At 43.7% G+C, this 25,400-nt stretch overlaps 2 protein-coding genes across 44 annotated transcripts in view; both read right to left on the bottom strand.

The window, feature by feature from the left end:
• Positions 1-1,484: 1,484 nt before the first annotated feature.
• Positions 1,485-16,066, bottom strand: Cfap298 (cilia and flagella associated protein 298). Of its 4 annotated transcripts, none has more exons than XM_021256163.2 (7): positions 15,427-16,066; positions 12,873-13,040; positions 11,410-11,477; positions 7,035-7,193; positions 3,246-3,377; positions 2,220-2,359; positions 1,485-1,975 (listed from the first exon to the last, which is right to left on the bottom strand). In XM_021256163.2, the coding sequence occupies exons 1-7, from the start codon at positions 15,563-15,565 to the stop codon at positions 1,942-1,944; spliced, it is 840 nt and encodes a 279-aa protein (XP_021111822.1). In that variant the 5' UTR covers positions 15,566-16,066; the 3' UTR covers positions 1,485-1,941. The 4 variants fall into 4 exon arrangements, with proteins under 4 accessions (XP_021111822.1, XP_004842344.1, XP_021111823.1 ...); XM_004842287.4 differs by having other exon boundaries at positions 2,264-2,359; XM_021256164.2 differs by lacking the exon at positions 15,427-16,066 and adding an exon at positions 14,650-15,020 and having other exon boundaries at positions 2,264-2,359.
• Positions 16,067-20,482: 4,416 nt separating this feature from the next.
• The window catches only part of Synj1 (synaptojanin 1), a 95,603-nt gene continuing 90,685 nt past the window's right edge, over positions 20,483-25,400 (bottom strand). For all 40 annotated transcript variants that reach the window (XM_021256179.2, XM_021256182.2, XM_021256168.2 and 37 more), the window contains one exon: positions 20,483-23,696. Coding sequence is in view for 24 of the 40 variants with exons in the window: in XM_021256168.2 (XP_021111827.1) it covers positions 22,911-23,696 (786 nt within the window). In the remaining 16 variants the exon portion in view is untranslated. The remainder of the gene's footprint in view (positions 23,697-25,400) is intronic.

Here is a 25,400-nt window from a genome sequence, read left to right as displayed (position 1 = left end):
AATGACATGAGTGGCGGTTCTACAAGACACATGGGGGCATGTGCTTTTTGGTGATCTTCTTTTGCATGTCTGAGCATGAATCTTAGGCATATAAACTATACACCAGCAACGTTAGAATATGCCTCAAATCAAATCCGAGGTTCATACAGTAAGCTTTATGTCATCCGAGTCCAAAAACTTTTCAGGGAGACATTTAAAATTTTAACCAAAGTAAAAGAGAAAATACGTGCAAGTTTGTTTTACGAATTTGACAAACCAACAGGTAAGACATAACTACGCGTAGCAGCTAGAAAACGCTGTAGGAGAGGGCTCTGGGACAGCTACTCCAAGAAACATGGCAATTCGGAGGTGGAGTCAAGAAGGGTAGGAAGAAGGAAGGGCAGGTGGCCAAACGTTCTGGGAGTTCGGTGCTCACTTCTGCTACAGCCGCTGCTAGGAGCCCAGTCTCAGCAGGTCTTGTGGCTGTGTTAAATTTTACTCCCTCTGACCCACATAGACCAGCAGAGGGGGCAAGTGGCCGGTCCCACCATCCGTACAACAGGACTGGATCTGGGATCCTGGACCCAGGCCACCTGCACTCGAGGCGGTGGCAGAGTGGGGAGCTTGGAGCAGGAGGCAGGGGAGGGGTGCAGGAAGGCCAGTGCAGGGAAATACCCACGTACTAAACCATTTCCTGTAACCAACAGAAGCATATCCTGGAGGCCAGAGACAAGCACGATGAATTTCCAGGTCACTTCTAGCTTTGGCGGGGCAGCCTTCGGGCACTTCACCTGCCGACCTGTCAGGGTCCGCAGGCTGTCTGAATGTTTGTGGGGATGACCTACTGCAGTACTGAAGACCAAAAGATGACAGAAGGATGATGGGTGACCATATGTCTCTGTACGGTCACTGCCTGTGCCTGATGCTGTCAGTCCCCAGGGATGCGAAACTCAGTGCAATGAGAGCTGCCCTTTACCAGGGCCTACTTTTCAGGATCTGTTCCGAGGAGGAGACTTCAAAGTCTGAGAAATTCCGGCAGAATCTGTTTCCAATCAGAATCAATTAGACCAATCTGGCTACCAACTTCCATCACAGGTGGCCTTTCCCCCTGGCAGACAAGACCATTGAGGCACCAACCAGGAGGTGAACTTCATCTTGGAGGCTGGAAGCTGCCTGGCTGCAGTGACATTCTGCACCGCAGGTACCCAAATCTCTCCGACAGTATTGAGAATTTAGCTTCATTCAGTTCAGCTAAAGGGAGGATTAAGAAGAAATGCACAAGGGTCATGGATTTAGCTCAGTGGTTTCACCATCTGCTGCGCAAGCGCAAGGATCCGAGCTTGATCCCCGGTACCAAGACAAGTGGGTGGCTGGCGGTCTCTAGTGGCCACCGATGGCCAAGTCCCACATCAGACAGTGGACTTGCTATGAAGAGGGGCTTTCAGCTTTCCTCCCACACACACAGCAGTTGCCATAAAATATAAAAACAGAAATCAGGAAGAAAAAATGGTTGTAGTTAATCTTTACTATTTTATCAAAGAAAACCGTGAGATACTACATAGCCATCCTAAAACAAAAATAATTTAGGCATTTTCTTTTGAGGATATTATATATGAAATCCTAAAACAGTGAGTGACAGGAGCCAGGGATTTAGCTCAGCAGTTTCGCCACCTGCTGCGCAAGCGCAAGGACCAGAGTTCCATCCCCGGTACCAAAAAAAAAAAAAAAGTGAGTGACTGTTATTTTAAAAATTCAAACTAAAAGAAAACTAGGAAAATAGAAATTTCAACATGTCTTGTAGAGAGAGCTTGGTGTCTTTTATTATTTTAACTATTTTGCCGGCAAGGAAAGTGTCCTAGGAGTTTTGAAATCTTCATCAGCTGGTTCATCTTGGTCTCCACTTTATGTCATTTACCCCATGAAAATGTCGCTTCAAAGCAGTGTTATCTGCCCATGGGGAATTTAGACAGGAGTCGTCATCATTTTCTTCCAATTTCTGGAAATAAATATGCTTTACTCAGGAAAGATTTCAGGAAAGTATTTTGCACACAGCGACTGAAGAAAAAAATTCTGGGCTGACCGCCCCTCCCTGCACTCCCAGGGCAGGGTGCTTCCAGTCTGCCACCGGGGACGGACGGTCCTGGAGAGGCAGAAGCTCTGGAAAGACCCCTCCCCTGACATCCCACAGATCCCCCCTGCCCCCTTGCTCTCAGCCCTGGGGTAAGACCTGGGGTACACACCCCAAGCACCAGCTCTGTGGGCACCAACACCACCCGGGAGCTACCTTGAGCTCCTCCTGTCTCCTGTGATAATACAGCATCAGCTGCTTCTGCTCCTCACTGGAAATGATAGGTTCTCGGGCTGGCGCTCCCTGTCCCCGCTGCAAAGAGGAAGGTGAGAGCAAATTATGGACTGAGGCATTCTTGCAGCTAACAAGCCAGGAAGTTACATCAAAGGCTTTACAACTGCCTCTGCTGACTGCTGAGGACAGCTGGGTCATCCATATCCAATGATCCGATGATCCCAAGTTCCTATCAAGGGGACCCTCGGACTTGAGCAGTGTCCTCGCTCTGGACTTCAGGTGGATGAAGACCAGAGGCTGCAAGATGCCACTTCTGTCACAGACATTCTCAAGGCAGCCACTGCAGGGTCAGTGGGACGGGAGGACATTCAGAGCCATAGGCTCTGGAGCCAGGCAGCGGTGTTGTTCCTTGTTCCCTCAAATTACCAAGGAACCCACATAAAGCCAGGGCAGCCTCGCAGGTAGAAAGCCCTATGTAACGTTCTTGAAAGGGCTCTAGCCCTTCCTCTTCATTGGCTGAGCACTAGCAGTGTGGAAAAACTTGAAATTAGTGCTCTGGGCCGTACTTTTTACTTTAAGAAATATTTTTATTTACTCATAACTCTGTTTCTTACATTGAAATTAACACGGCAAGTTCTGCCTCCTTCGTGAATTAAAACAAATTCCACATATTGCTAATCAAGCCATGTTTTCTTCCAGTTTTTGTTGGTGCACATAGAGAGGGCAATTTTACTTTTAGCCAGAGCCAATAGCATTAAAGTATTGGCATGTGTAGTTTATATCATTTGGATTCACTGTAAATTTTCATCCAGTTGAAGATAAAAATACACACATGTGGGGCTAGGGGTGCAGCTCAGTGCTAGATTACTGGCCTCACATGCTCAAGACCCTGGTTTCTACCCTCAGTATTGCAAAAGCAAACAAACAAACAAAAAACACTAACATATTAAAGAAAAATACTTACTTGCTGAATCTTGACAATAATTTTGGTTTTTTCATTTTTTCCCACGTAGTCTGAAAGCTTCTTTGTTCTTCTTAACTCCTTGGCTGCCCACCACAGCTGTGCCACTGATTCTTTAATGACGCTGAGGCCTGCCTGGGGCCAAGCGTAAGAACAGACTTGAGGGATAATAAGAATGGGGTCACAGAGCACGGCCGGTAGCCTTCCTGGCAGGGGCCAGGCTTCTGGCATCCTGCTCTCCCTCTGCGTCTCCTTCTATTCCCCACCTCACTCAAAGTTCTTGAAGTTTTCAGTACTGCCCCTGTTCATTTCAACTCACGTCCTGAGCACTGACTCAGTTAACTTCGTGCCTGGGGGAATGGGGAGCACCCTACTCCTCTGTGTCCTCATCCATAATGTAAGGTCTCTTAGATGGATTTGGGGGCTACTGCCATGGAGAACACTGGAATCCTGCTGGGTGTCAGAATGGAGGCATCATGGGGCTGTTTGCTGCTGCATAGTCCAGGTACTCAGCATGGCTTAAAGAAATACATGTTAAATAAGGACTAAAACGTATAATAGGTAATGTGAAATAGGAAGAAAAGGGGCAAAGGGGAAGGAAGTGGGAGGGCTGGGGAAAGGAAAGAAGGGAATGGAATTAATATGAGAAACTGGAAAAATAGGAACAAAATCTTTGTAAATATGGAGGGATGGAGGGGTTGAAGGGAGGGCAGGGGAAGGGGGATAAAATAAGAACCAAGAGAGACTATGTAAAGGTGCAAATTTCCAATGATGAATGCCATTATATTGTATACCTAAAATGTACCAATGATTAGAATAAATAATCGATAATGCAAAATAGGAAGAAAAGGTCCAAAGGGGTAGGGGTAGTGGGAGGGGCAGGGGAAAGGAAAGAAAGGAAAGGACAAATGATGAGAAATGGAAAAAATGGAAATAAAGTCTTTGTAAATAGGGAAGGGTGGAGGGGGTGAAGGGAGGGCTAGGAATGGGGAAAACATAAGAACCAAGATGCATTATGTAAAGGCACAATTCCCACTGAGAAATGTAATTGTGTTGTATACCTACAATGTACCAATAAAAGAATTGGAAAAGAAATACATGCTGCCCAGAAGCACAGGAATCAATGAAAAACATCAAAGGAAAATGGAAACTAAGAGCAAGAAAACAGTATAAGCAAGAGGTAAGGCTGGAACTCAAAATCCCATGCAAAGGGGCTGTTATGGTTTAGATCTAAAATGTCCCAAGATGTCTTATGTGTGTGGAAGGTGACTGGACTACAGGGCACCGAAGCTGACTTGCTGTAAGAAGGTGGGTCATCAGCGGTGTGAACTTGAAGGATGTATTCTTGTCCCTGGCTTCTCTCTTCTCTCTCTGCTTCCTGGCTGCCACAGGTTGACTACCTTTTCCTCTGCTATGCTTTTCTTGCTGTCCTGCTGCCTTGGACCCAGCTGACTATGGACAAAAATCATGAGCCAAAATAAACCTCTCCTTGAGGCTGGTTGTTGAGTATTGTGTCCCAGCAATGGGAAAGTGACTAGACAGATTTTGGTACTAAGAGTCATTGCTAGGCTGGGGATTAAACTCAGTGATTTCACTGCCTGCTGCTAAGAGTCATTGCTATGACTATACCTGGGTGTGTGGCTCAGAAGCCTTTGGAACTGGTTTGTGGGAGGAGTTTGGAAAGGTTTGGAGATGTCAGCTAGAGAAGCCCTCTGATCTGTGAGCTGAGGTTGATGGGAGATTTTGATCTGAGCTTGGAAGGTAAGAATGCTCATACAAATGCAGATAATAAAGGTCAGGATCAGGATCTTTAGAAACAAGGGCTCCCTTGACAGCTATACTACAGGCTATGTGTGTTACACCCTGGCCGAACATTTGTCTTCATTTTGCTCATGATCTGAGACCCTGCAGAAGACTGAGATTAACGATGGTAGACAAATTAATCTGGTGGAGGAAAGCAGCCCAATGTTCAGGCTGTGGTACAGGTACTGATGACAACTTTTAGCCAGATCTACAGTGAAAATGAGGAGCAAAAGGCAGATGTGAAAGTTTCCAGTTTCATCAGAAAGGAAGTGCCTGGAAAGTTGGGACACAGGAGAGAATGGTTGCTGAAAAGATTGGAATTTTAAAAAGCTGAATACTTTACATCAGGACAATAAGAAAGACAGTTTGAAGGTATTTCAGGAATCAGCAGGACTTCACCCTTCACAGGCTTAACAATCCAAAACTGCAGGCTTTCATTTGAGAAGGCAGCTGAGAGGGCTGCTATTGGAGAGGGCTGCTATTGGAGAGGGCTGCCTAGGGAGTTAGTTCCCTAAGATTCATTTCATTGTATTCAGCAATCCAGAAACTCAGAGGTCCCTGGAGCCATGATGCAAGAAGGCCTGGCTACTGTCTGAGCAGGTGGCAGACCTTGGTGTTGGTTTTACAGGCATACAGAATATAAGTTACAGAGTCATGGAAGCTTCCACCCCAATTTCAGAAGAAGGCCTGGGAAGTCAGGCAGTGTGCCTAAGTGTGCATGAAGCCATGAGTGAAGCAGGAAGTGGAGTGGAGATTACAGAAGTTAGAGATGCCAGGAACATGGAGCATTTGAGGAAAGCTACAGGCAAGTGGGCAGAGCCACCATAAAAGAAGGGCCATGAGGGCTGGGAATTTAGCTCAGTGGCACTGTGCCTGCCTTGCAAGTGCAAGGTCCTGAGTTCAATCCCAGTATCAAAAAAAAAAAAGAAAAAGAGAGAAAGAGAGAGGCCATGAGGGCTGCAACTGGCAATGCTACAGGGATGGCAATGCACAAGCCCTTTGCAGCTCACATCTAACCATAACCTGCCTCAGGTGCTGGACATGGAGTGACAAGATTTAATGTTTACCTGCTGGGTTTCAGTCTTGCTTTGGTCCTATTCCCTTCTATCCCCTATTCCTCCCTTTTGGAATGTGCATGTTTATCCTGTGCCACTGTATGTTAGAAATACTTTCTGATTGTTACACTGGCTCACAGTTATGAGTTTGCCTTTAGTCTCACGGACTTTGGACCTGGATTTTTTAGCAAAGTTGGGACTGTTAAGACTTTGATGACTCTTTTAGAGACGGACTAAAAGCATCTTGCATAATCACCTAGCTAGACATGAGTCTTTTGGAGCTGGGGCAGAATGTTATGATTTAAATCTAAAATATCCTCCAAATGTCCCATTTGTTTGGGAGGTAGCTGGATCAGGGGCCACTACAGCTGACTTGCTGTTAGGGGCCTGTCTGGAGGTGGGTTACAGGGGCACGACTTGGAAGGGTGTATTCTCATTCCTGGCTCCTTTCTTCTCTCTCTGCTTCCTGGCTGCCATGGGTTGACCACCTTTTCCTTTGCCAGGGCCTTATGCCATCCCGTTTCTGCCTTGGAGCCAGACTGAAACCATGAATCAAAATAAACCTCTCTTTCTCTAAGTTGTGGGTGCTGGGTATTGCATCCCAGCAATGGGAAAATGATTAAGCCAGGGGCCCATACATTTGGGTAGAAATAAGCACAAATCAAGTTCTTGGTTTGCTAGCAGCCAAAGAAAATGAAAATGTGTTTCATTACTGCATCTGCAGCCTCACACATTTTCTCCTTCCTCTCTATGTGTGGGCTGACCCTGCAGCCACATGTACCACCTTCTCAGGCCCTCTCCTGGATTCGAGCTCTGCTTTCAAAGAGGGGATAGCAAAGAAAGCAGTGTGATCCAAGAACTACATCCTTAAGAGTAATCAAACCTGAAGGGCTTTGGGGAACTCACCCTCCCAGAGTACCCAAGGACTACACACCTGAGTTCCTGACAGATCTTCTTTATCTTCAAATTCCATCCGGATGGGATCATACGGTGGCAGCCCCATGGGATAAACAATCATCACGGCACCTCGAAGCTGGTCCAAGGCATCTTTCACCATCTCCATAGTAACACAGACACTGGCTTCCACTTGTTTCTGAAAGAGGACGAGACATCATTATCTACAAGTGGACAATCCTTTGAACAAGTGTTGACCAAGTTCTTGCATAAGATGTGCCAGGTATATGAGAATAACAAAAAGGAATCACATAAATCTTGGTCCCCAAGTGACTACCATCTACTTCAAGGGCTGAGCCGAGTACCCCGTGATGTAGATCATTAAGCAGACCCTGAGCAGCACGAGAGAGGAGTGCTGTGAAGTGAAGAAAGACCCAAATCTAGCAGCACAGACAGGGGAGGACGAGGAAATGCAGAGGGAGAAAGCATCTCAGTGAACCTTTAACACAAAGGGACTGAAAAGCTGGAGACAGGAGCAGCATGCTTCAAGGCAAGCAGAAGCATGGAAGAGCAGGCACCAGCCCTCTGCTCCTCAGAAGGCAGGCAGGAGATGAGGACAGGCCTGGGGGCAGGTGGAGCTTGTTTCTAAATGGTGTGAAAGCCAGGCTGAGTAGTTTGCATTTACTATTTTTATTATTAATTTTATTGGTACATTTGAGGTATACAATATAATGACATTCATCATTGGAAATTTGCACCTTTACATAATCTGTCTTGGTTCTTATTTTTTCCCCTTCCCCTGCCCTCCCTTCAACCCCCCCATCCCTCCCTACTTATAAAGACTTTGTTTCCATTTTTTCATTTTCTCATATCAATTCCATTCCCTTCTTTCCTTTCCCCTTCCCCTCCCGCTTCCCTGAATTTACTCTATTGGTGATAGGCAGCAACGGGCTTTTCTGAGAAGCAGTGATGCTGCTGCAAGATTAATCTTTCAGTGCGTGTAGAGCAGACCTAGGTGGAGGGGGACCAGTCAGAAGGCTCTGAAGAGTTCAGAGCAAAGGTATATGCTATGATAAAGAATACATCTCATCTTTCCCTGGCATCTGCACAGAGCATCAAAGATGCTTGGAGTCACTGGAAACAGGAGTACCTTTTGTTATTATAACAAGCCCCTCTTCACCACACCTGAGTCCGTGCTAACAACATAGTCCACAGTGAGGACTAGAAACTTGGTCCATGGTGGGGCAATGTTAAGAGGTGGGAGAGGGCTGGGGATTTAGCTCAGTGGTTTCAGCGCCTGCCTTGCTGATCCCTGGTACCAAAAAAAAAAAAAGGTGGGAGGGCCAGGGATTTAGCTCAGCAGTTCCGCTGCCTGCCTCGCAATTGCAAGGTCCCGAGTTCGATCTCTGGTACCAAAAAAAAAGGTTGGAGAACCTTTCAGAGTGGGCCGAGGAGAAGGTGATGAAGTCTTGGAGTGCCATGCTTGGCAGGGATGCATGTACTTCTTGTGGGACACCGACTGGCCCTTGGGAGAGTGGGCTGACACAAGGCGAGGCTACCCCCCTGGAACGGCCCCTGGGCACTCTTCTCTGCCACACTGTGATGCACCCTGGGGCGTTTTTAGCACAGGTCAAACAGGTGGAACCACGGATCTTGGACTTTCAGCTTCCAAATACATTGAGTTAAATAAATCTCTTCTCTTTATAAAGTAACCTGCTGCAGGTGTTTTGTTACAGCAACACAAAATGGACTATCAGGGCCAGGGATTTAGCTCAGTGGTTTTGCCGCCTGCTGCCCAAGTGCAAGGACCCGAGTTCGATCCCCCGTATCAAAAAAATAAAGGACTATTACAGACAGTTTCAAGGCAAAGACTGGCCATGCCAGAAAAACCAAGGACATGGTAAGAGGGTTGAAACTTCCAGCCTCACTCACCTTCAACCTCCACGGAGGGGAGAACACTAAGATTAAGCTCAATGTGGCCAATAATTTAATTACACCTATGCAACAAAATGTTGAATGAATTCTAGGTGCAAAGGGTCAGTGGAGGCTCCTGCTGAGTGGCACATGGGGATTCCAAGGAGAAGGCAGGAGCACTGTATCCTCTTCTCCCCCTACCTTAGCCCATGCACCTCCCTCTTCCACTTGGCTGTTCCACAACTGCATCCTTTATAATAAAACTACAGTCTTGAGTATAGCACTTTCTATTAGTCATTCTAATAAACTACTAAATTAGAGAGGAGGCACAAGGAGTCCTAAATTTGTGGCCATGTTAGACAGAAGTGTGGGCAGCCTGGAGATCCTACTTGGAGCTGCCGCCTGAAGTTAGGGGTTGTCTTGCTGGTGATTTCGCCCTCTAACTGTGGGATGTGATAGTAACTCCAGGTAGCTGAGTGACAGAAGTGAAGAGCTTTGCCCTTCACTTGTGGAGCCTTTGCTAACTATGGCTCATTGGGGTCAGAACTGAATGGAACTACAGGACAACTGTTGGGGTTGGAATGCAAAAGACTACTGGGGGAGCTTTAAACAAAATGGTGGTTGTGAAAATGAAAGGAGGAGGTGGGCTTAACAGGCCTCCTGGGAATAGGCAGTAGAGGACTGGACTTACAGGTGACAGGGAAGTGCTGAAGGTGGCATAGGATCGTGCCCTGTATGACCAAGCCCCTGGTGGTTCTGTTAATAGAAACAGAAGAGCTTATAGGACATGCTTATTCTTAGACACAGAGTACAGACAGAGAGGAGTTAAGAAAACATGATTTCAGGTCTAGAGAACTTGAGTTTTGTGTGCAGGCAGACATCCAGGTTAGGAGCATCTCAGAACTAGCTGGACATCTGGGCTGCAGTTAGGGAAGACCTCAGGGGTACAGGATAGAAGTTTGAGAGTCACCCTTGCAGAGGGGTGGAATCAGCAGTTGCAAAAGGATAGAAAATGCTGAGGGAGAAAGAGGGCCAAGGATAAAGTACCTTGATGAACACACAGGCAAAGGGAAGAAGAGACACAAAGGGGCAGGAAGAAATACTACAGAAAAAATGCATGGAGCAGAGGGCAGAGCCACGTCCAGACCACTGGTTTCACACCATGCCGTGAGATGTGCTGATGGCAGAGAGGCTGGCAGTTACTATGAATACTTTCTCTAAAAAGGCTTTTTGGCCAAATACATTTGGCAAACACTGGATGGCACTGAGTTCTTTTCCTAGTGCTCTACACACATTAATTAAGAACTTAAGAGTCTGGGGAAAGTTTAGAAGTAACAGTTTTGCCAAATGAATCAGGAGGAATACAGCAACAGTAGTTATACCCGGAAGACTTGCAAAGGAGGCCGCTAGCAACTAATACTGTCCACCCATAAATAAATCTAACAGGTAAAAATATCGATTCTTTAAATATCCTTAAGTTATCTTCCTCTGCATGCACTTATACACATATCAATGATATCATTTATATTTCCTCTTCTGTGAAATACTTTTTATATAACTACTTAAGATGATTTACAAAAAATTTGAGATGTGATCAAAAATGCAGTGAATGTTTGCATTAAAAAAGAATCACAATAAAAGACACATTTCCATAAATCCTCCTCAAAATACATTTCCTCACTTTGAACACACTCATCCCATCATCCTTGTTACTTTCTGAAGTAGTCTTCTTTCATATCTTTAGTTGTGCTGTTATGGCTGCCTGAATATTTCAAATCAATTCAAAATGCTTCCTTTTCATGGTCATTTTGACTTTGGGTAGAGCCAGCAGTCACACAGTGCCAGATCCAGTGAATAAGGTGAACAAGGATAATAAGGTGAACAGCATAATTTTTTTATGGGGCTGCCTTTACATTGGATGGCAAATGGCAACAGCATTCACCATATTTTTTTTTTGGTAGGGGAGATCGAACTCAGGACCTTGCACTTGCAAGGCAGGCGACAGATCCACCGAGCTAAATCCCCTGCCTGCATTCATCATTTTTTTTTTTTTTTGGTACCAGGGATCAAACTCGGGTCCTTATGCTTGGGCGGCAGGCAGCGAAACCACTGAGCTAAATCTCCGGCCCAGTATTCACCATATTTTCAATCACATCTTGTAAAGACATCTGTAATACCAACCTACATTTGCACAAGCCAACAGAGACTTTTGTCTGCTTGGTAGGAACAAGGATAATTCTAGAGAACTATCATAGAAGGAAAGCCAGGGTCCTCGCCATACATGGTCTTTTCTTTTGCCTCTGGAAGGCAAGAGAGAGAAGGAAAAAGAAAAAGGAAAAGGAAAAGGAAAAAAGGCTGGTTGACAATTAACTTTGAAAGCCACAATTTAGTTTAGTTTTTTTTTTTTTTTTTTGGGTACTGGGGATCGAACTCGGGTCCTTACAACACAATTTAGTATTTTAAAAGACAAACTTTCAAGAGCAACATTTTCAAAAGCTGACCTTAGATATTATTGCTTTGGCTTCTTCTATAGTCTTCTTTATAACTTGCTTCATTTTTTCATTTGGAGCTATAAAAATAAAAAAGAAGAGAGGGAGAGAGAAGTCTTCAAAGACAGCCTCTTTGAAAGTTCTCTGACTCTGATGCCCTTCTGCGTCTGGGAATATGTGAACTGAGAGGGTGTGTAGTCTGGAATTTAGGACAGGGCTGCAAGAAACCTGGCGATGGGAAGTTAAGTAAAGATCCTGTACAAGAGAGATCCCGTACAAGAGCCGAGGTCTGGCATGAGCTTTATGCAAAGTGGCAGAGGACAGGAGTACATGTTCCTGGATAGATGGAGTCAGCAAACTTTTCCTGCAAAGAGCCAGAGAGTAAATATTTTAGGCTTCCCAGGCTACTCAACTCTGCCACAGTAGCTCAAAAGCAGTCATAGGCTATACTTAAATGAACGAGGTGGCTGCACTCCAATAAAACTTTATTTACAAACACAGGCAACTGGTTGAATTTGACATAGGACTCATTAATTTCCTGCTCCCTACACAAGGAGAAAAATACCATGACTTGAAAGTTCAGAAGCAAAAACAATGGAGATAACATTCTCAAATCTAGGAAAAATGAGGCAAGTTCAAACCATATATTCTCAGTAAACAATAGTATTAATTGAAATTATATTAGAATAGAAATGGTCAATTTAAGAACACTAGTTTAAAGATGAGTAATGAATGGCTGATTTGTAAGATTTTTAAAAAATGGATGTAATCCCTCCTAAAAAGCAGAGAATCTCTTCAGAATGAGAATGAGTTGAGGCATAAAAATATGTGGAAGACAATCTAACATTTTCCAGGTTAAAATTCAAAGGAAATAATACTAGTAATTCCTATTATCCTCAATATTTAAAAAAAAAAATATATATATATATAGGCACATAAAGTCCTTGATGTAATACTGTTTTGTATTTCTTCGATTCCTGTTTTAGGGACACGGTAGATATTTGGGTGTTTGTTACATGATTAAATATGTGTATGTTAAGTGATCTACCTTGTACTCAAGTACTTTGCACCAGAGAGAGGCAAACCTGTCAGATCAAGCCATAAAAAGTTGCCAGACTCAGACATTTTTAACCTATAGATATGATAATTTTTCTTTTCTTTCTTTCTATTTTTTTTTGGTACCAGGATCAAACTTAGGACCTTGTGCTTGCCAGGCAGGCAGGGCACCACTCAGCTACATCCCTGGCTCTAGATATAGTAATTTTATATGGTTCATCTCATACACGTATACGCTAACTGCAACTTAGAGCAAGAAGGCAGCCTCTTCCTTATCCATCTAATTCATTCTGGATTAGAGTTACACAGTACAGTGTTTCTCAAGTTTGTACAGAAATGCTGGTTAGTTTTTTAACTTAGAGAACTGCTTCATACTCTTGGTACGCTCAGGCATGCACATAAGAGAAATGCTTGATTACCTTGGCCATTCCTTCGTCCAATGTCATCCTTTTTAAATACTGCGCCCCCACTGGGTACACATCTTTCGCCCCATTCATCTTTTAATTTCAGCTCTTCGATCTGCTCATCAGTCAGTCCTTGCATATTAGGAGGGAGAAAGATGCCATGCTCTGCTAATTCTTCCATTTCTTAAAAACAAGGGAAAGTTATTACATAATACATATCACAATCAACACCTTAGAACCCAGCAGAACGCAAGCTCCTGAGAGTCAGGGGCCTGGCCCATCCGACTCACCACTTTATTTAACTCACACATCACCAGCTATGTGCCAGATCTGCCTCTGACCCTTGACAAAGTCACCAATCCATCCTCAGCCAACAGAAGCACAGAGAGCTTAGGAACTTGCCCCAGTCCCAGGCAGTCTGGGGTCAGAGTCTGTTTTAAGCCTTTGTGTTATGCTGTGCTGCCTGGAATTCGGGAGGTGCAAAATTAATCCCCAAAACTAAATACATACTAATGCAGTGTTTCCAAGGGGGTTCACGCAGATGATTTCATTTAATGCCACCTTGTGAGGCAGGCAGGACAGTTACCAACAGAATCACTTTCCTTAACTGACAGTTTTATCATCTGAGGCTTGGTCAGATCACAAGGTCAATAGTTTATGTGAAACTCAATTTATGTGGCTACTTCATGAACTTCATTCATGTGATTTCATAAATTATATAAATCAGTGGGAAAGATTAAAGTCAGGTTATGTATAATTTCTTAAGCTTACTGTACTGTTTCCAAAACTGCCTCAATATGAAAGGTTATTTTAAAATAGAAGCATTTGAGGAGAAAATGAACTGAGCAACCTATTCTATAAAGTGAAAGTGTGGAGCCGAAGGAAGAGTGATGCTGGTGAGGTTAGAACCCACTGCTTTCTGCTATAGTTGCCTGTGGCCGGGGTGACTCAGGCAGGCATCTGTGCCCTCCCTTAGGAAGACAAAGCGGAATGAGTCCAGCCCCTTGTCCCCCAGTTGTTTAAAAAATCTGAACTAGGAGAGATGCCTCTCTAAGCATCTAACTCAAGTTACACCACCTATTTCATAATGTTGTATCGGAGCAGTATCAATGTATCTCCACAGTGCCGTGAAGACAGCTGGATCCTCCTTCACAGTGAGGAAAGGAAGAGGGAGAGAGGAAAGCTAGCAGTTTTGCAAGGTTTCAACATAGCCTGGTTTGGGGGTGAATATATGTGGCTTAGGAAAAATATAAAGACATGCATTTGCGTAGCGAGCATGATCCTAGAAAATGAAGGTCCAAAGGGCTGGGAGTATAGCTCAGTGGTACAGTGCTTGCCTGGCAAGTGCAAGGCCCTGGGTTCAATTCCCGGTACCGGAAAAAAAAAAAGGAAAAAGAAAGTGAAACCCCTTGTCCTGTCTCTTTTATTTTTGATAAGCTCTCCCCACCAATTTATGTAAATTATCTATGAAGTAGTCACATATGGTTCATGAACAGGCCATGACCCTTAGGAGGTGTAAAACCCACATTTATGCACTTCAATAGATGTTATGTACATGTAACAGCTCCCCAAAATAATGTATACACTAGGTACTGCAAACATATACTAATAAAATGTTTTTAAAAGTTAAAAACTCCAAAAAACCAAAGCACGTTGAATTAGAAAAAAAGTCCTAAGAGCCTTCTCTTTGAGATATTCCATATTAATAGTGCATAGGCATACATTTATACAGTGATTATATATCCTACATAGTCATAGAGGCACATAATAGTAGTAATACCCTAGTCCACACCTGGACAATCACGATGAGTTCTACAGCTGTGCTCTCAAATGCCGCCATTAACTGTTCACATGTGACTTTTAAAACTTAATTAAAATGAAATAGAACTAAAAATTCAATTCCTGGGTCGCACTAGCCACATTTCAAGAGCTCGGCAGCCACATGCTCCTAGTGGATACCAACTGTACATGTCCATTCTACTGGCCAGCGGTGCTCTAGGGAGTATTCGGAGGTGGGTGAACAAACGCTGTAATAGGAAAATGGGCTTGTGTAACCAAGGAGACGGAAAAGGACGCCAAGGCGTTCTCACAGGCTTCTCACCGTTGAAGGCCTCCTCCCTAAACTAGGGCTCACCCCTGGAAGCCATTTTACCCTAGAAGCCTCAACATAGGCCATTCACCTTTTGCAAACCCACCCAGGCATCACTCCAACCCCACCCCCCCACAAACACACACCTGGTCAAGTCCACTACACCTGCCCTTCAGCCCAGCCTTTTGGCTCTTCTTACTCCCACTTATTCACGGCACCCAAAATCCTGGCTTCAGACCCTTGGGCACTCTCGACCTCACCTGCTGTCCACCTCCAAGCTGGGGGGTGCCAGATCGTTACTACTTTTTCGATTTTTAAGGAATCCCTGGTTAGGCTTAGGGCCCCATTTCACCCTCACCTGCTGCCAGTCTTTTCAAATCTTCATAAACTTGGGACCTCGCCCCCAGCCCGACATCCTTGTAGGTCCTGCCCGACCTCCCCCCGCAGATCGCCCGGTTTCTTAGAACCCCCTGGCTGCACCTGAGCAGAGCCGCTGCACCTTGAGCCGCCCGTTGTAGACCCGGGTCACCTGCACCGTCAGCTCCTCCAGCTCGGTGCTGCCCAGCGCCTGCAGCAAGAACTGGCTCTCGTCACCCCGCTTCACGTGTAGCAGAACCATGGCGGAGGCCCCGTCGAGCGTCCAAAAGGACCGCGACACGCGGACTGCAGGCTCCGCCACGGGCAGCCCCAACAGCGAACAGCGGCTACCGACCAACCGCCGCTACAGGCTGGAACCCGGGGGTGCGCGCCCGCGGAGCCGGGAGAAAACGGCGCTCGCTCCCGGAAGTGGCGGTTACCAGGACAACAGTTCAGCGTCAAAAGGGCTGCCAGCTCAGGTCAAAAATCCCAGGGTGGGAAAGCTGAAGCACTCAGCCAGCCACTCGCACTTAACTGCGGCTTAAGAACAATCCGCTCCCGGAAGTGGCTGTTGTCTGGGCAACTCAAACACGGACTACGCCGCGGGGCGTAGAGAGTCTCAATAGAGTCTCCTCGGGCCCGAGATTCCACCCAGGGAGATGGCGAATTGAGGCCGGGGTTGCTAGGTCGGGAATGAATGGGGTAGTGGGGACCAAAGGAACCAAGTTCTTCAACACCCTCCTCTCTGCAACCCCAAAGTCTAGCGGTGGCTTCCGTCGCTCCTGGCTTCCACTTCCGGAAACGCCTCTTCACTGCTTCCGGCCTGGGGAAATTTGCAGCTGGCGAGAAGGACGCATCGCCCGCAGTTCCCCCCTGTAATCGCTGGTCTGGTTTTCGGGATCCAGGGGATAGGGCAAGGGCCAGTACTTATTTGTCCAGGCTGAGTCAAATTCGCACATTTAGGATAGCTCAAGTAGCTGCTGCCAAAGTGACCTTTCACAAAGTGTTCAGGTAGGTACCTTCCCACAAATTCTTACCTTAAGGGTAAGTGGGGTCCAGCGTGACTCTCAATGTGACAAAGGAAACAAAAATAAATGGACACGCCGGGCCTGGTGGGCACGCGCCAGTCCCAGCACTTGGGAGGCTGAGGCACGAGGATAGCCTCCATTTCGTGGACAGCCGGGGCTACATTTTGAGTTAGAGACCAGCCCTAACTACAAAGGGAGACTGTCTCTAAAAACCAAAACAACAATAGAAAAAGTGGATATCTTATTAGATCCCATATGTGAGAACTTGGACTAAACTCCCCCTCCCCTGGGGAATGTTACACAAACCTTATTAGACTCCCCCCGTGTGTAACTGACCTCAGCTACTGCAAAATACATAAAAACTGAATAGTTTAACTAACACTTTGTGAGCTTAGGCCATCACAAGGCTAGCCAGAGCTCCAGCTATAATGTGGCACACCCTGCTAGCCAAGTGAGCTCTGAATTCCAAGGCCACAGAGATAACCTTTGGTGCATTCTTGTGCATCGTGGCTAGTTTGCTCTCAGTATTTTAGGTACTTGCCTTTCTAGGGCAAATCAGGACCATTTTCATCTATTTGTTCAAGCAGTCCGTCAACAATGACCTTGCTGATCTAGATAATACTTTTTTGTGGTACTATTATAGACAGCTAAGTTAGATCGAAAAGAATATGCAGTTGAGAAGGATTGGCTGCTCAAGAAAGTCAACACAGAGGACGAGACACACAATGATTGATGCTGGGGAAAGCTAGGCCTCAAGATGGAGATGCAGTAGCCAGGCCTGTGTGCTTCCCTAGAGATAAACAGCAACTTGAGATTATACTCTAACACCACCTGGTCCAGTGGGCCCGGACAAGCATCAGACACACAGGTGGGAGACCAGAACATCTGGATCCATCCCTTTCTAGGAATGCCTTTGTTCTTTCCATATACCCCTGCTATGTGACGGATTTCCCTGTTGGGCCAATATTGTCTTAGCTAAGCGACTTTACAGTAAAACCTTGGATTGCAAGTAACATGTTCAGTGAGTGTTCCATAAGACAAGCATTTCTAATAAACTTTAACATGGTAAATGAGCAATGTCTTGGAATACCAGTAGTATGTAATGGCAAACATCACTTGCTCACAACTCCCTCTCTCTCTCTCTCTCTCTCTCCCTCCCTCCCTCTCTCTCTCTCCCCGGGATTGTGGGTGATCATCTCCCAACAGCAAGAGGTTATGGAGATCTTGTTTGCAGAGGAGAAAAAGGTAGACGAATCCCTCACTTCAAATGAAATTAGAGTGATGTGTAAAATGTGGGAAACAGTGCATAACTTTGTAGAAAAGCACCACCTGAATAAAGCTGTAGCAGTGTGAGCAGTGAAATCTGTTTCATGACAAGGCAATGTCATATTTCCATGAAATCCTCAAAAGGAGACAAAAGTAAGTGACATTGGATAGGTTCCTTGCTAAAGTTGCACAAAAAGAAAAAGATTCCATGCAGCCAATAGAGAGCAGTGAATCTCTTAGGAGAGGGAAAGTCATTGTATACAATACCCCTTCTCTCTTGTCTCCCTCACACCAGCTGTTACAGCACTCAGAGGGCAGGCAGACCTGAAGAGAGCAGCACCCAGAGAGCTGAAGGGAAAGGCAAGTTTATTCCCTAGGGGGCTCAGTGGAAGTCACCTTCCAGAGCCTGGACCCTGATTCTGGTTTCATTTTTATCTTGTTCTTTAGGCAGGATGGGGAAGCAAGCAGAATGTTACAGAAGCAGAACTTAGCACAGGGGTAGGGGCAAATGTTGCTTTTACAGTTTATCTTTAAGACATAGGAAAGTACAGGCAGCTGTGTCTGCAGTTCATCTTTCGGGCACAGTGACTTTAGTGGGTTTAGCAGGAGGGGCAAGCTTTGAGACAGGAGGGGTCAAGCGTTGAGACCAACAGCCTTGAGACCTTCAGTCTCTGCCAAGCTTTGAGATTATCAGTCTCTGCTTTGTCTTTTTTTTTTTTTCTCATTTCACAGCCACAAGAGTTTTCAAAAGTAAGTGAAAGATAATTTGTTTTTCTTTATTTTGTATTATGTAACAGTATTATAATCATTTTTATATGAATATTTTTGGGTTGTGGAACGAATCATCTGAGTTTCCATTATTTCTTATGGGGCAATTTGCTCTGATATACAAGTGCTTTGGATTACAAGCATGTTTCTGGAACGAATTATGCTTGCGAAACATGGTTTTACTATACTCACAATCCTATAGGTTGTGATTGTAGTCTGACCCACGTTGTACCCATGTTGTGATTTTGCTGTATAAATTACCCCTGACAAAGGACCTTTGTAGCCACCCACTGGGACCCCTCCTGGAAATCCAGGAGCTATTCTTCTCCTTAATAAAACTCTCATCACTTCCTCCTTTGGTTTGCAACTTCTTCCCTCCATGTTGTAAGACCACAAACTCACCACGTTAGGAAAAAGGAAAAGACACAGAGGTACCAGCTCAATTCGACAGGTTTATTTCAGAAGAAACCTGAGAGGGATGGCTCTGGCACTAAAGACCAGACCAGCAACTCTCCTACAGGATACGGGGTCTTTTGTAGGGTCATGAGGAGGGGGGTGCTCGGTGAGAGGGGTTGTGGCTTCCCACTAAGAACAAGACTTGAGAGAGCACAGCGGTAATGGCTGCCGAAGGGCTGGGCTTGGGAAGGTGGCTCCTATTAATGGCAGAGCGGATCACGCTATGAGTCCCCAGGTGCAGCTGTGTGGGGGCTTAGAGGGGTCTCTGATCAGGATGGTGGCACCTGGATTCCTTCATGGCATCTGACATGAAACAGGTTGGGAGTTATTTTTCCCATGTCAGTGCTAGGGTAACAGGCGTGCAGCACCACACTGGGCTAGGTCTGGATAACTCAGAATGGTGGCTGCTGGATGTCAGGTGGCCAGGGGAAGGAAAGCAACTTTTGTGTATTAGCCACTTTGTTGCTGTTTTGTCCTAATATACTACAGACCATTAAACCTCCTGTAAACCCCTCTAATCCTGTTCTCTTCTGCCCCTTCCTCAGAAATAAACTGCTCTTCTGAATTTGGTGTTTATCATTTCCATTGCATGTTTTTGTACCATTAATGTATATATACATCCCTAAAGATATATTGTTTTGCATATTTTAAGTTTTGTATAAGTGGTGTCTCACTGTATCATTTTGTAACTTAGCTGTAGTGTTGAGCATTGAACCAAGGGCCTCCAGTATGCTAGGCAAGCACTCTTCCTCAGAGCTACACCTCTAGCCCCATTTATATTACATTTGTGAGGTGAGGAAGTTACAGAAACAGAAAGCAGATTAACGGCTGGTGGAGGCTGAAGTCAGAGGAGAGGCTGTGTTGGGATGTAATGGCAGTGGGATCCCAGGAGAGACAGAAATGTTCCTTATCGTCAGGGTCAGTCCCCTGCTGTGCTACTGCACTACACCTGTGCGATGAGTAAAGGCACACAGGCTCTCTCATTACAACTTCCCCCTTCCAACTACATATAACTAACTCTACAGTTACCTTGAAAAGTTTTTTTTTTTGGTACCGGGGATTGAACTCAGGTCCTTGCGCTTGCGCAGCAGGCGGTGAAACCACTGAGCTAAATCCCCGGCCCAAAAAGTTTTTTTTTTTAAGTCTAGCGTTCTGTATCTGACTTAAAGGTTAATGAACAATTAAAACTAGGAGCCAAAGTTATTGTTTTGAATATCAACCAAAAAGGACTGTATAAAGGTAAATACTTCCAGAAGCTACCTGCCATGATCTCTTAATTTGGGTCTTTTGGGCCAGTTTAATTTTTTTGTCTGGCTGTCAGTGTCCTAATTCCCCTCTGCCTCCCAGTTGTTTTTTCTGCTGTGGGTCAGAAAATCACCATTCATGCTTCACGTGTTATTTCCAAGCTAACAAGATTTCTAAAGAGGGGCTCTCCTATGGAGTAAGTGCATGGGCTTCTTGTTGACCATTAGTAATCTCAGAAAATGTCTTCTTACAGTAAACATTATGTGGAGAAATGATTATAGGAAAATAAGGTTTTGAGTTAAAATATCTGACTTGGCAAAATAGGACCTAACTTATTTTCCCCAAATACCACTAAACTTGTATGTGGCAAGTTCAACGAAAATGGCTGAGAAAAACTTCCCTTTTGAGCAACGTAGTCGGCATGGCAAAGACAGATGTATTTATTTCATGTGACAGCACATTTCACAGGATATGTACAGAATGTATACCACTGATTTTAATACTGTACTTCTATAAAGTATATAGTTATATATATTATATGCCACAGAAGCAATAAAATTCTTACATACATATAAACAGCAATCTACTATCAAGGACATAGAATTCACAAAGAGATCCTTAGTGTCTAATTTCTGCTCTGCTTTGAACAGAACTGGTAAATATTTAATAATACACAGAATAATGGATAGTTATTTGCAGCCTACCTTTAACTTTCATAACTTTGTGCATTTTCAGCACCTTGCCAAATATAATTCTCCTGACAAAGGCTGAGCTGCTGCTGATATGTATATTTTAGACAGTAGTTTATACTCATTAGGAAACACTGCTCACAGAACTGCAATTGGCACTAGTGAAGTTAACCTAACAATGAATTATTTTGCAAATGGAAAGCAAATACCATATACACCAATCACATAGGTGTTAAAAGCCACAGTTTCAACAAGTTAATTCACATTTTGAAGCACAGTGCTTAAAAGATACTACTGCCAAAATAACTAGAACCCCCCCCCCAAAAGCACAATATAAAACTCACTAGTTATCTCTAACAGCGAATTCTGGCTGTTAACAGAGGATTGCTTCTATAAATATAGTATTTTGATAACATTTGAGCATTTAGAAAAGTGCTTTTTCCTAACAGTTTTGCTTTGAGTGCAATGCAGTTTGCTGTGCTTTTACACTTCACATACTCTTAGCCATAAACTCTACTTTTTAATATTCTCCCAATGTGCATCTTTAAAGGCTAACTGTGGACCTAGGAATTTAAGTGGACATATACAACTCTTTATATATATATAAAAGGAATGTTAATATAAGTCTTAATGGGTAGAGATGATTTTAACTTAAACTGACAACAAAACAACTATTGCTCAAGGGGTTTTCTGATTGGTTGACATAATATCAAAATACTACACTCTGTAAAAATTCTGTGTACTTCATAAAATTAATAAAAGCAGGATCAGTTGCATACTGGCAGTGCAGGAGACAAAATCCACAGGTAATTTGAGGTATACCCTCTAAACACTTAAAGCAGCATCAGAGATGTGCTGTGGAGCCTCTTGGGGAGAAGAGACCACACCAGGCATGTCCCTGATCTGAAGCACTCTGGGGATGGCTGCTTTCCCTGCTAAAAGCAAAGTTCCAGAGCACAAGCAGCAAAGAGAAAAGCATGGGAAGGAAATGGCTAACATATCCCTTAAATGTGCAGAAAGAAGAGACCATGTTTAGCTCTAACACTTCTCACTGAACTCGGTGGTATGTGCCTTCCCTACATCTAAGGCCACAGCACTTTTTCAAGGGGACTAGAGCATCTATCCACATGACAGTGACCACAAAATACACTGCTCCAGCTGCAAGAACCCCCTCCCAGGGGAAGCATGTGGAGGCCCTGGAGTAGAAGGTACCAAGGGTCTGTGTGCTTAAAGGGCTGGGGTGTGGAACAGTAGAGAATTCTGCTTGTTTAGAGAGATTATTTTGGTTTTGGAAATAAAATTAACAAAATATTCCAAATCATACATGTAGCCATCTTTTTGGCAATGAGATACTGAAAAAGGTCTTTGTTAGAACTTGTAAGTAAAAAATCTGGTCTGAGCCATATCCTTAGAAATTCAGAGTTTTGTAAATATGCAAATGTATGTGTATGTGTGCATGGATAATATGCACACACACGTATTAACTTTTTTGTTAAAGCAATGCCTTTCAAAACTGTTTCACTGTAACTTTGGCAGCTCTTTGGTAAATATGAATAACAACTGTCAACAGTGCGCAAGAACTGGCAGTAATGTCAGCTAAAAGTTGTGTGGAAGATTCTTCAGACTGACATGGAATTTCTTTTTTCTTTTTTTTGGTACCGGGGATCGAACTCAGGTCCTTGCACTTGCGCAGCAGGTGGCGAAACCACTGAGCTAAATCCCCAGCCCCTGACAAGGAATTTCTGAATAAGGACGGCTTACTTTCTTTTTTTTTTTTGGTACCGGGGATTGAACTCGGATGCTTCCACTTGCAAGACAGGCAGCAGAACCACTGAGCTAAATCCCCGCCCTAGGACGACTTTCTAAGGTAGTTTTAAGCACTTTTCATGGCTACTCCTATCTCCTACTCATCTGAAGAGAAACACACCAAAATTCCAGTTAATAATCAGAAGGATTTTTCCTCATTTCCAATATACACATATTCCAACTCTATTCACATCAAATAGTGGTATCTTATGAAGGTATCAGTGCACTTAACAATTATTTATTGCACATAAGGAACTAATGCCCAATTCTTTTGGCTCTACCCTGCCAAAACTAAACAACGAACAAACAAACAAACAAAAATAAACAAGCTTTCCCCCTTTCTAGAACATCATCTTTCTGTAAAGTCCTGTGTGGGCGATGCCTTAGATGCCAAGGTGGTGAAGGGGTCGGTGGCAGGGCTGGCACTGGGTGGGAGCAGAGGGACAGGAGGAGGAGGAGGTCTTCTGGATGGCAACACACACAAAGAAACATCTGCACCTTTGTTCCAGTCATCATCAAATGCATTTGGTTGATTTCCCAGTGCGTTTGGACAAAATGACTTTGACTTCCCTTTTACACCAAAGTCTTCTTCTTCCTCGAAGGTTACCCATCCTTTTGGATTGCTTGTTTTCACTGTAGACTGGCCCTGCAGATCAAAACTGTCCTTAAAACAATCGAGTGAAGATGAAGGCTTGCTTGAGTTCTGGCGGAGAGGCATCAGTGAAGGGACAGGACTGTTTGTAATAGGCTCTTCTTTGGAGAGCCAGGAAGTTGCCTCTGATTCTTGAGACTGGGCTCTAAATGGATTTCCAGGAACAGCAGTCCTGTCGGTGAAAGGATTTGTGCTGGTCAAGCTAGTAATAAATGGGTTCGGAGAACTTCGCGTATTTTCCTGGCTCCGGGCTGGAATTGGAGGCATGGTTGGCATGCAGCTTACAGAACTCCAAGTATTAACAGTACTTTGCGTTGCAGGAGGCAACTGAATCAACCTCTCTGGGTCTGGGGTTAGAACAGGTGACGTCTGGACAGATAGCTGAGCCTTTGATACAGCAAGCAGATTAAATGACAGATCTTCGAATGGGTCACTCTTTAATAGTGATTCTTGTTTGACACTTGAGACTCCATTTGTTTTTACCTGGAAAGGAAAGAGAACACTGAACAAACTGTTTATATTTCTTAATATTCTCTATTCTTCCTATCTGAATTACTCTTCCTTTTTTTGGGCAAGTACAAATTTAGAAATTGAGAAGTAGTTTTGTGTAGGTTGTTACTCTGGTGACAGAAGTAGAGTCAAACAGCTAAAATCTTACTCTTTAAAAACTACTAAGTTCTTTTACTGAATCCACACATTTTAAATCTCAAAGAAATTTGAAAATATTTACTTCATTCATTCAAGTTTTGAAATAGTAGGAGAATTGCACAGAATTAACAAATTCGTCCATGCCCAATTCTTTCAAATTTTAACATACACTTAAACTTGTAGTCAGGACTTACACTAAATCTGTATAATAAGCTTCCAACACCTATCTATTAGGATGATGTGGCTGCATTGTTCTTTTAAATATATTTTCAGTTAAAATTGTTACTATAGGCATTCAATTTTAATTCAATTTTATTAGTATATTAGTATTCATAAGCTGTAGAGGTATCCTTTCCCTTTCTAAACGGAAAAGTAAATTTTCAGTTATCTTTTCTTTCTTTTTTTTTTGGTACCGGGGATTGAACTCAGGACCTTACACTTGTGAGGCAGGCGGCAGAACCTCTGAGCTAAATCCCCAGCCCAGTTATCTTTTAATATAAGTTCTCCTTTGAAGGATAAACAGTGAATAATGTGATAACTTTCCTTAACTGACCTTCCCTATCTTGTTAAATTCCAAAGTAGGTATGCTATTAATAACCAAATACAATGACAGTTTAAAACCAGGGGAAAAAATCTATTTTCTATTTAGTATATGAAAACACAGCTGTGCCCCAAGTGGTGCCATAAACAGATAACAGAAGGAAGGGTTCAGAACTGTTTTATGGTCATGCAAAGTTTGCACTCTTTCCCTAAATCCCTTTATGCCTGTTCACAAAAGAGCTGGTTGGGTGGAGGCCAGTCATGGGACTGCTGGGGAAAAGAAGTAAGATTCTGGCCCTGGGAGCAAATTAGTTCATCAGGCATTTCAATAATTTTCAAAAGCAAAAGCAAAACAAAACAAAACAAAGACTATGTAATTCCTAAGCTGGGGTAAATAACCTGGACACTCATGCCAACTGCAAAGAGAAAAGCAAAACTTTTGGGTTGGAAAGGACTGGGAAGGGAGAATTTTAGCTTCAAGATCTGCAGGGTAAAACAGAGCACTAAGCAAATTAACTATCTCATGAAATATGGAGAAAAAAATCAGAGGCTTTATAAAATGTAATTGCACATTATGATACCAACTCAGTGCTTAATAACAGAGAAGGCCATTCACTTGAAAAAGAATATGGTATGGACAGCCTCATAAGTGAGGTTCAAGTACCTGCATACCTTTTTGAAGTTATACCATTTGTTCTGTTAATTTTCATAGTCCTAGAACATAGTTTATAACTGAATGGACGAGCATTTTTTTCAAACTTGACATGACAATAAATCAGTTGCAAACTAAGGGGTCATGGGACTCTCAAGTGCATTCTAATAGTGCACTAAAAGTAAGCATATATATATATTTATATACATATAAATGAACTTGACTTGAAAATTTATTATAGTCATTATAAAATTATAATTACTCTATATTACCAATAATCCCTGGATTACTGATGACTAATAGTACAAAATGGAAATATCTGGTTGGGTCCAGGACAAAATTCTATG

Source organism: Heterocephalus glaber, unplaced genomic scaffold (genome assembly GCF_053883595.1).
Source record: "Heterocephalus glaber isolate CG9 unplaced genomic scaffold, H.glaber_assembly_v1.0 deba00000122, whole genome shotgun sequence".
NCBI classification, from domain to species: Eukaryota; Metazoa; Chordata; class Mammalia; order Rodentia; family Bathyergidae; genus Heterocephalus; species Heterocephalus glaber.
This window is presented reverse-complemented; position numbering and strand designations above follow the sequence as displayed.

Excerpts from the sequence above, each read along its gene's own strand:
- Cfap298 (XM_004842287.4), bottom strand. The coding sequence starts at position 15,565 with ATGGTTCTGCTACACGTGAAGCGGGGTGACGAGAGCCAGTTCTTGCTG. Across the intron at positions 2,360-3,245 it reads TTATTGTCAAGATTCAGCAA|CGGGGACAGGGAGCGCCAGC; the intron begins GTAAGTATTTTT and ends TCCTCTTTGCAG. Across the intron at positions 1,976-2,263 it reads GGAGACAGGAGGAGCTCAAG|AAATTGGAAGAAAATGATGA; the intron begins GTAGCTCCCGGG and ends ATTTATTTCCAG.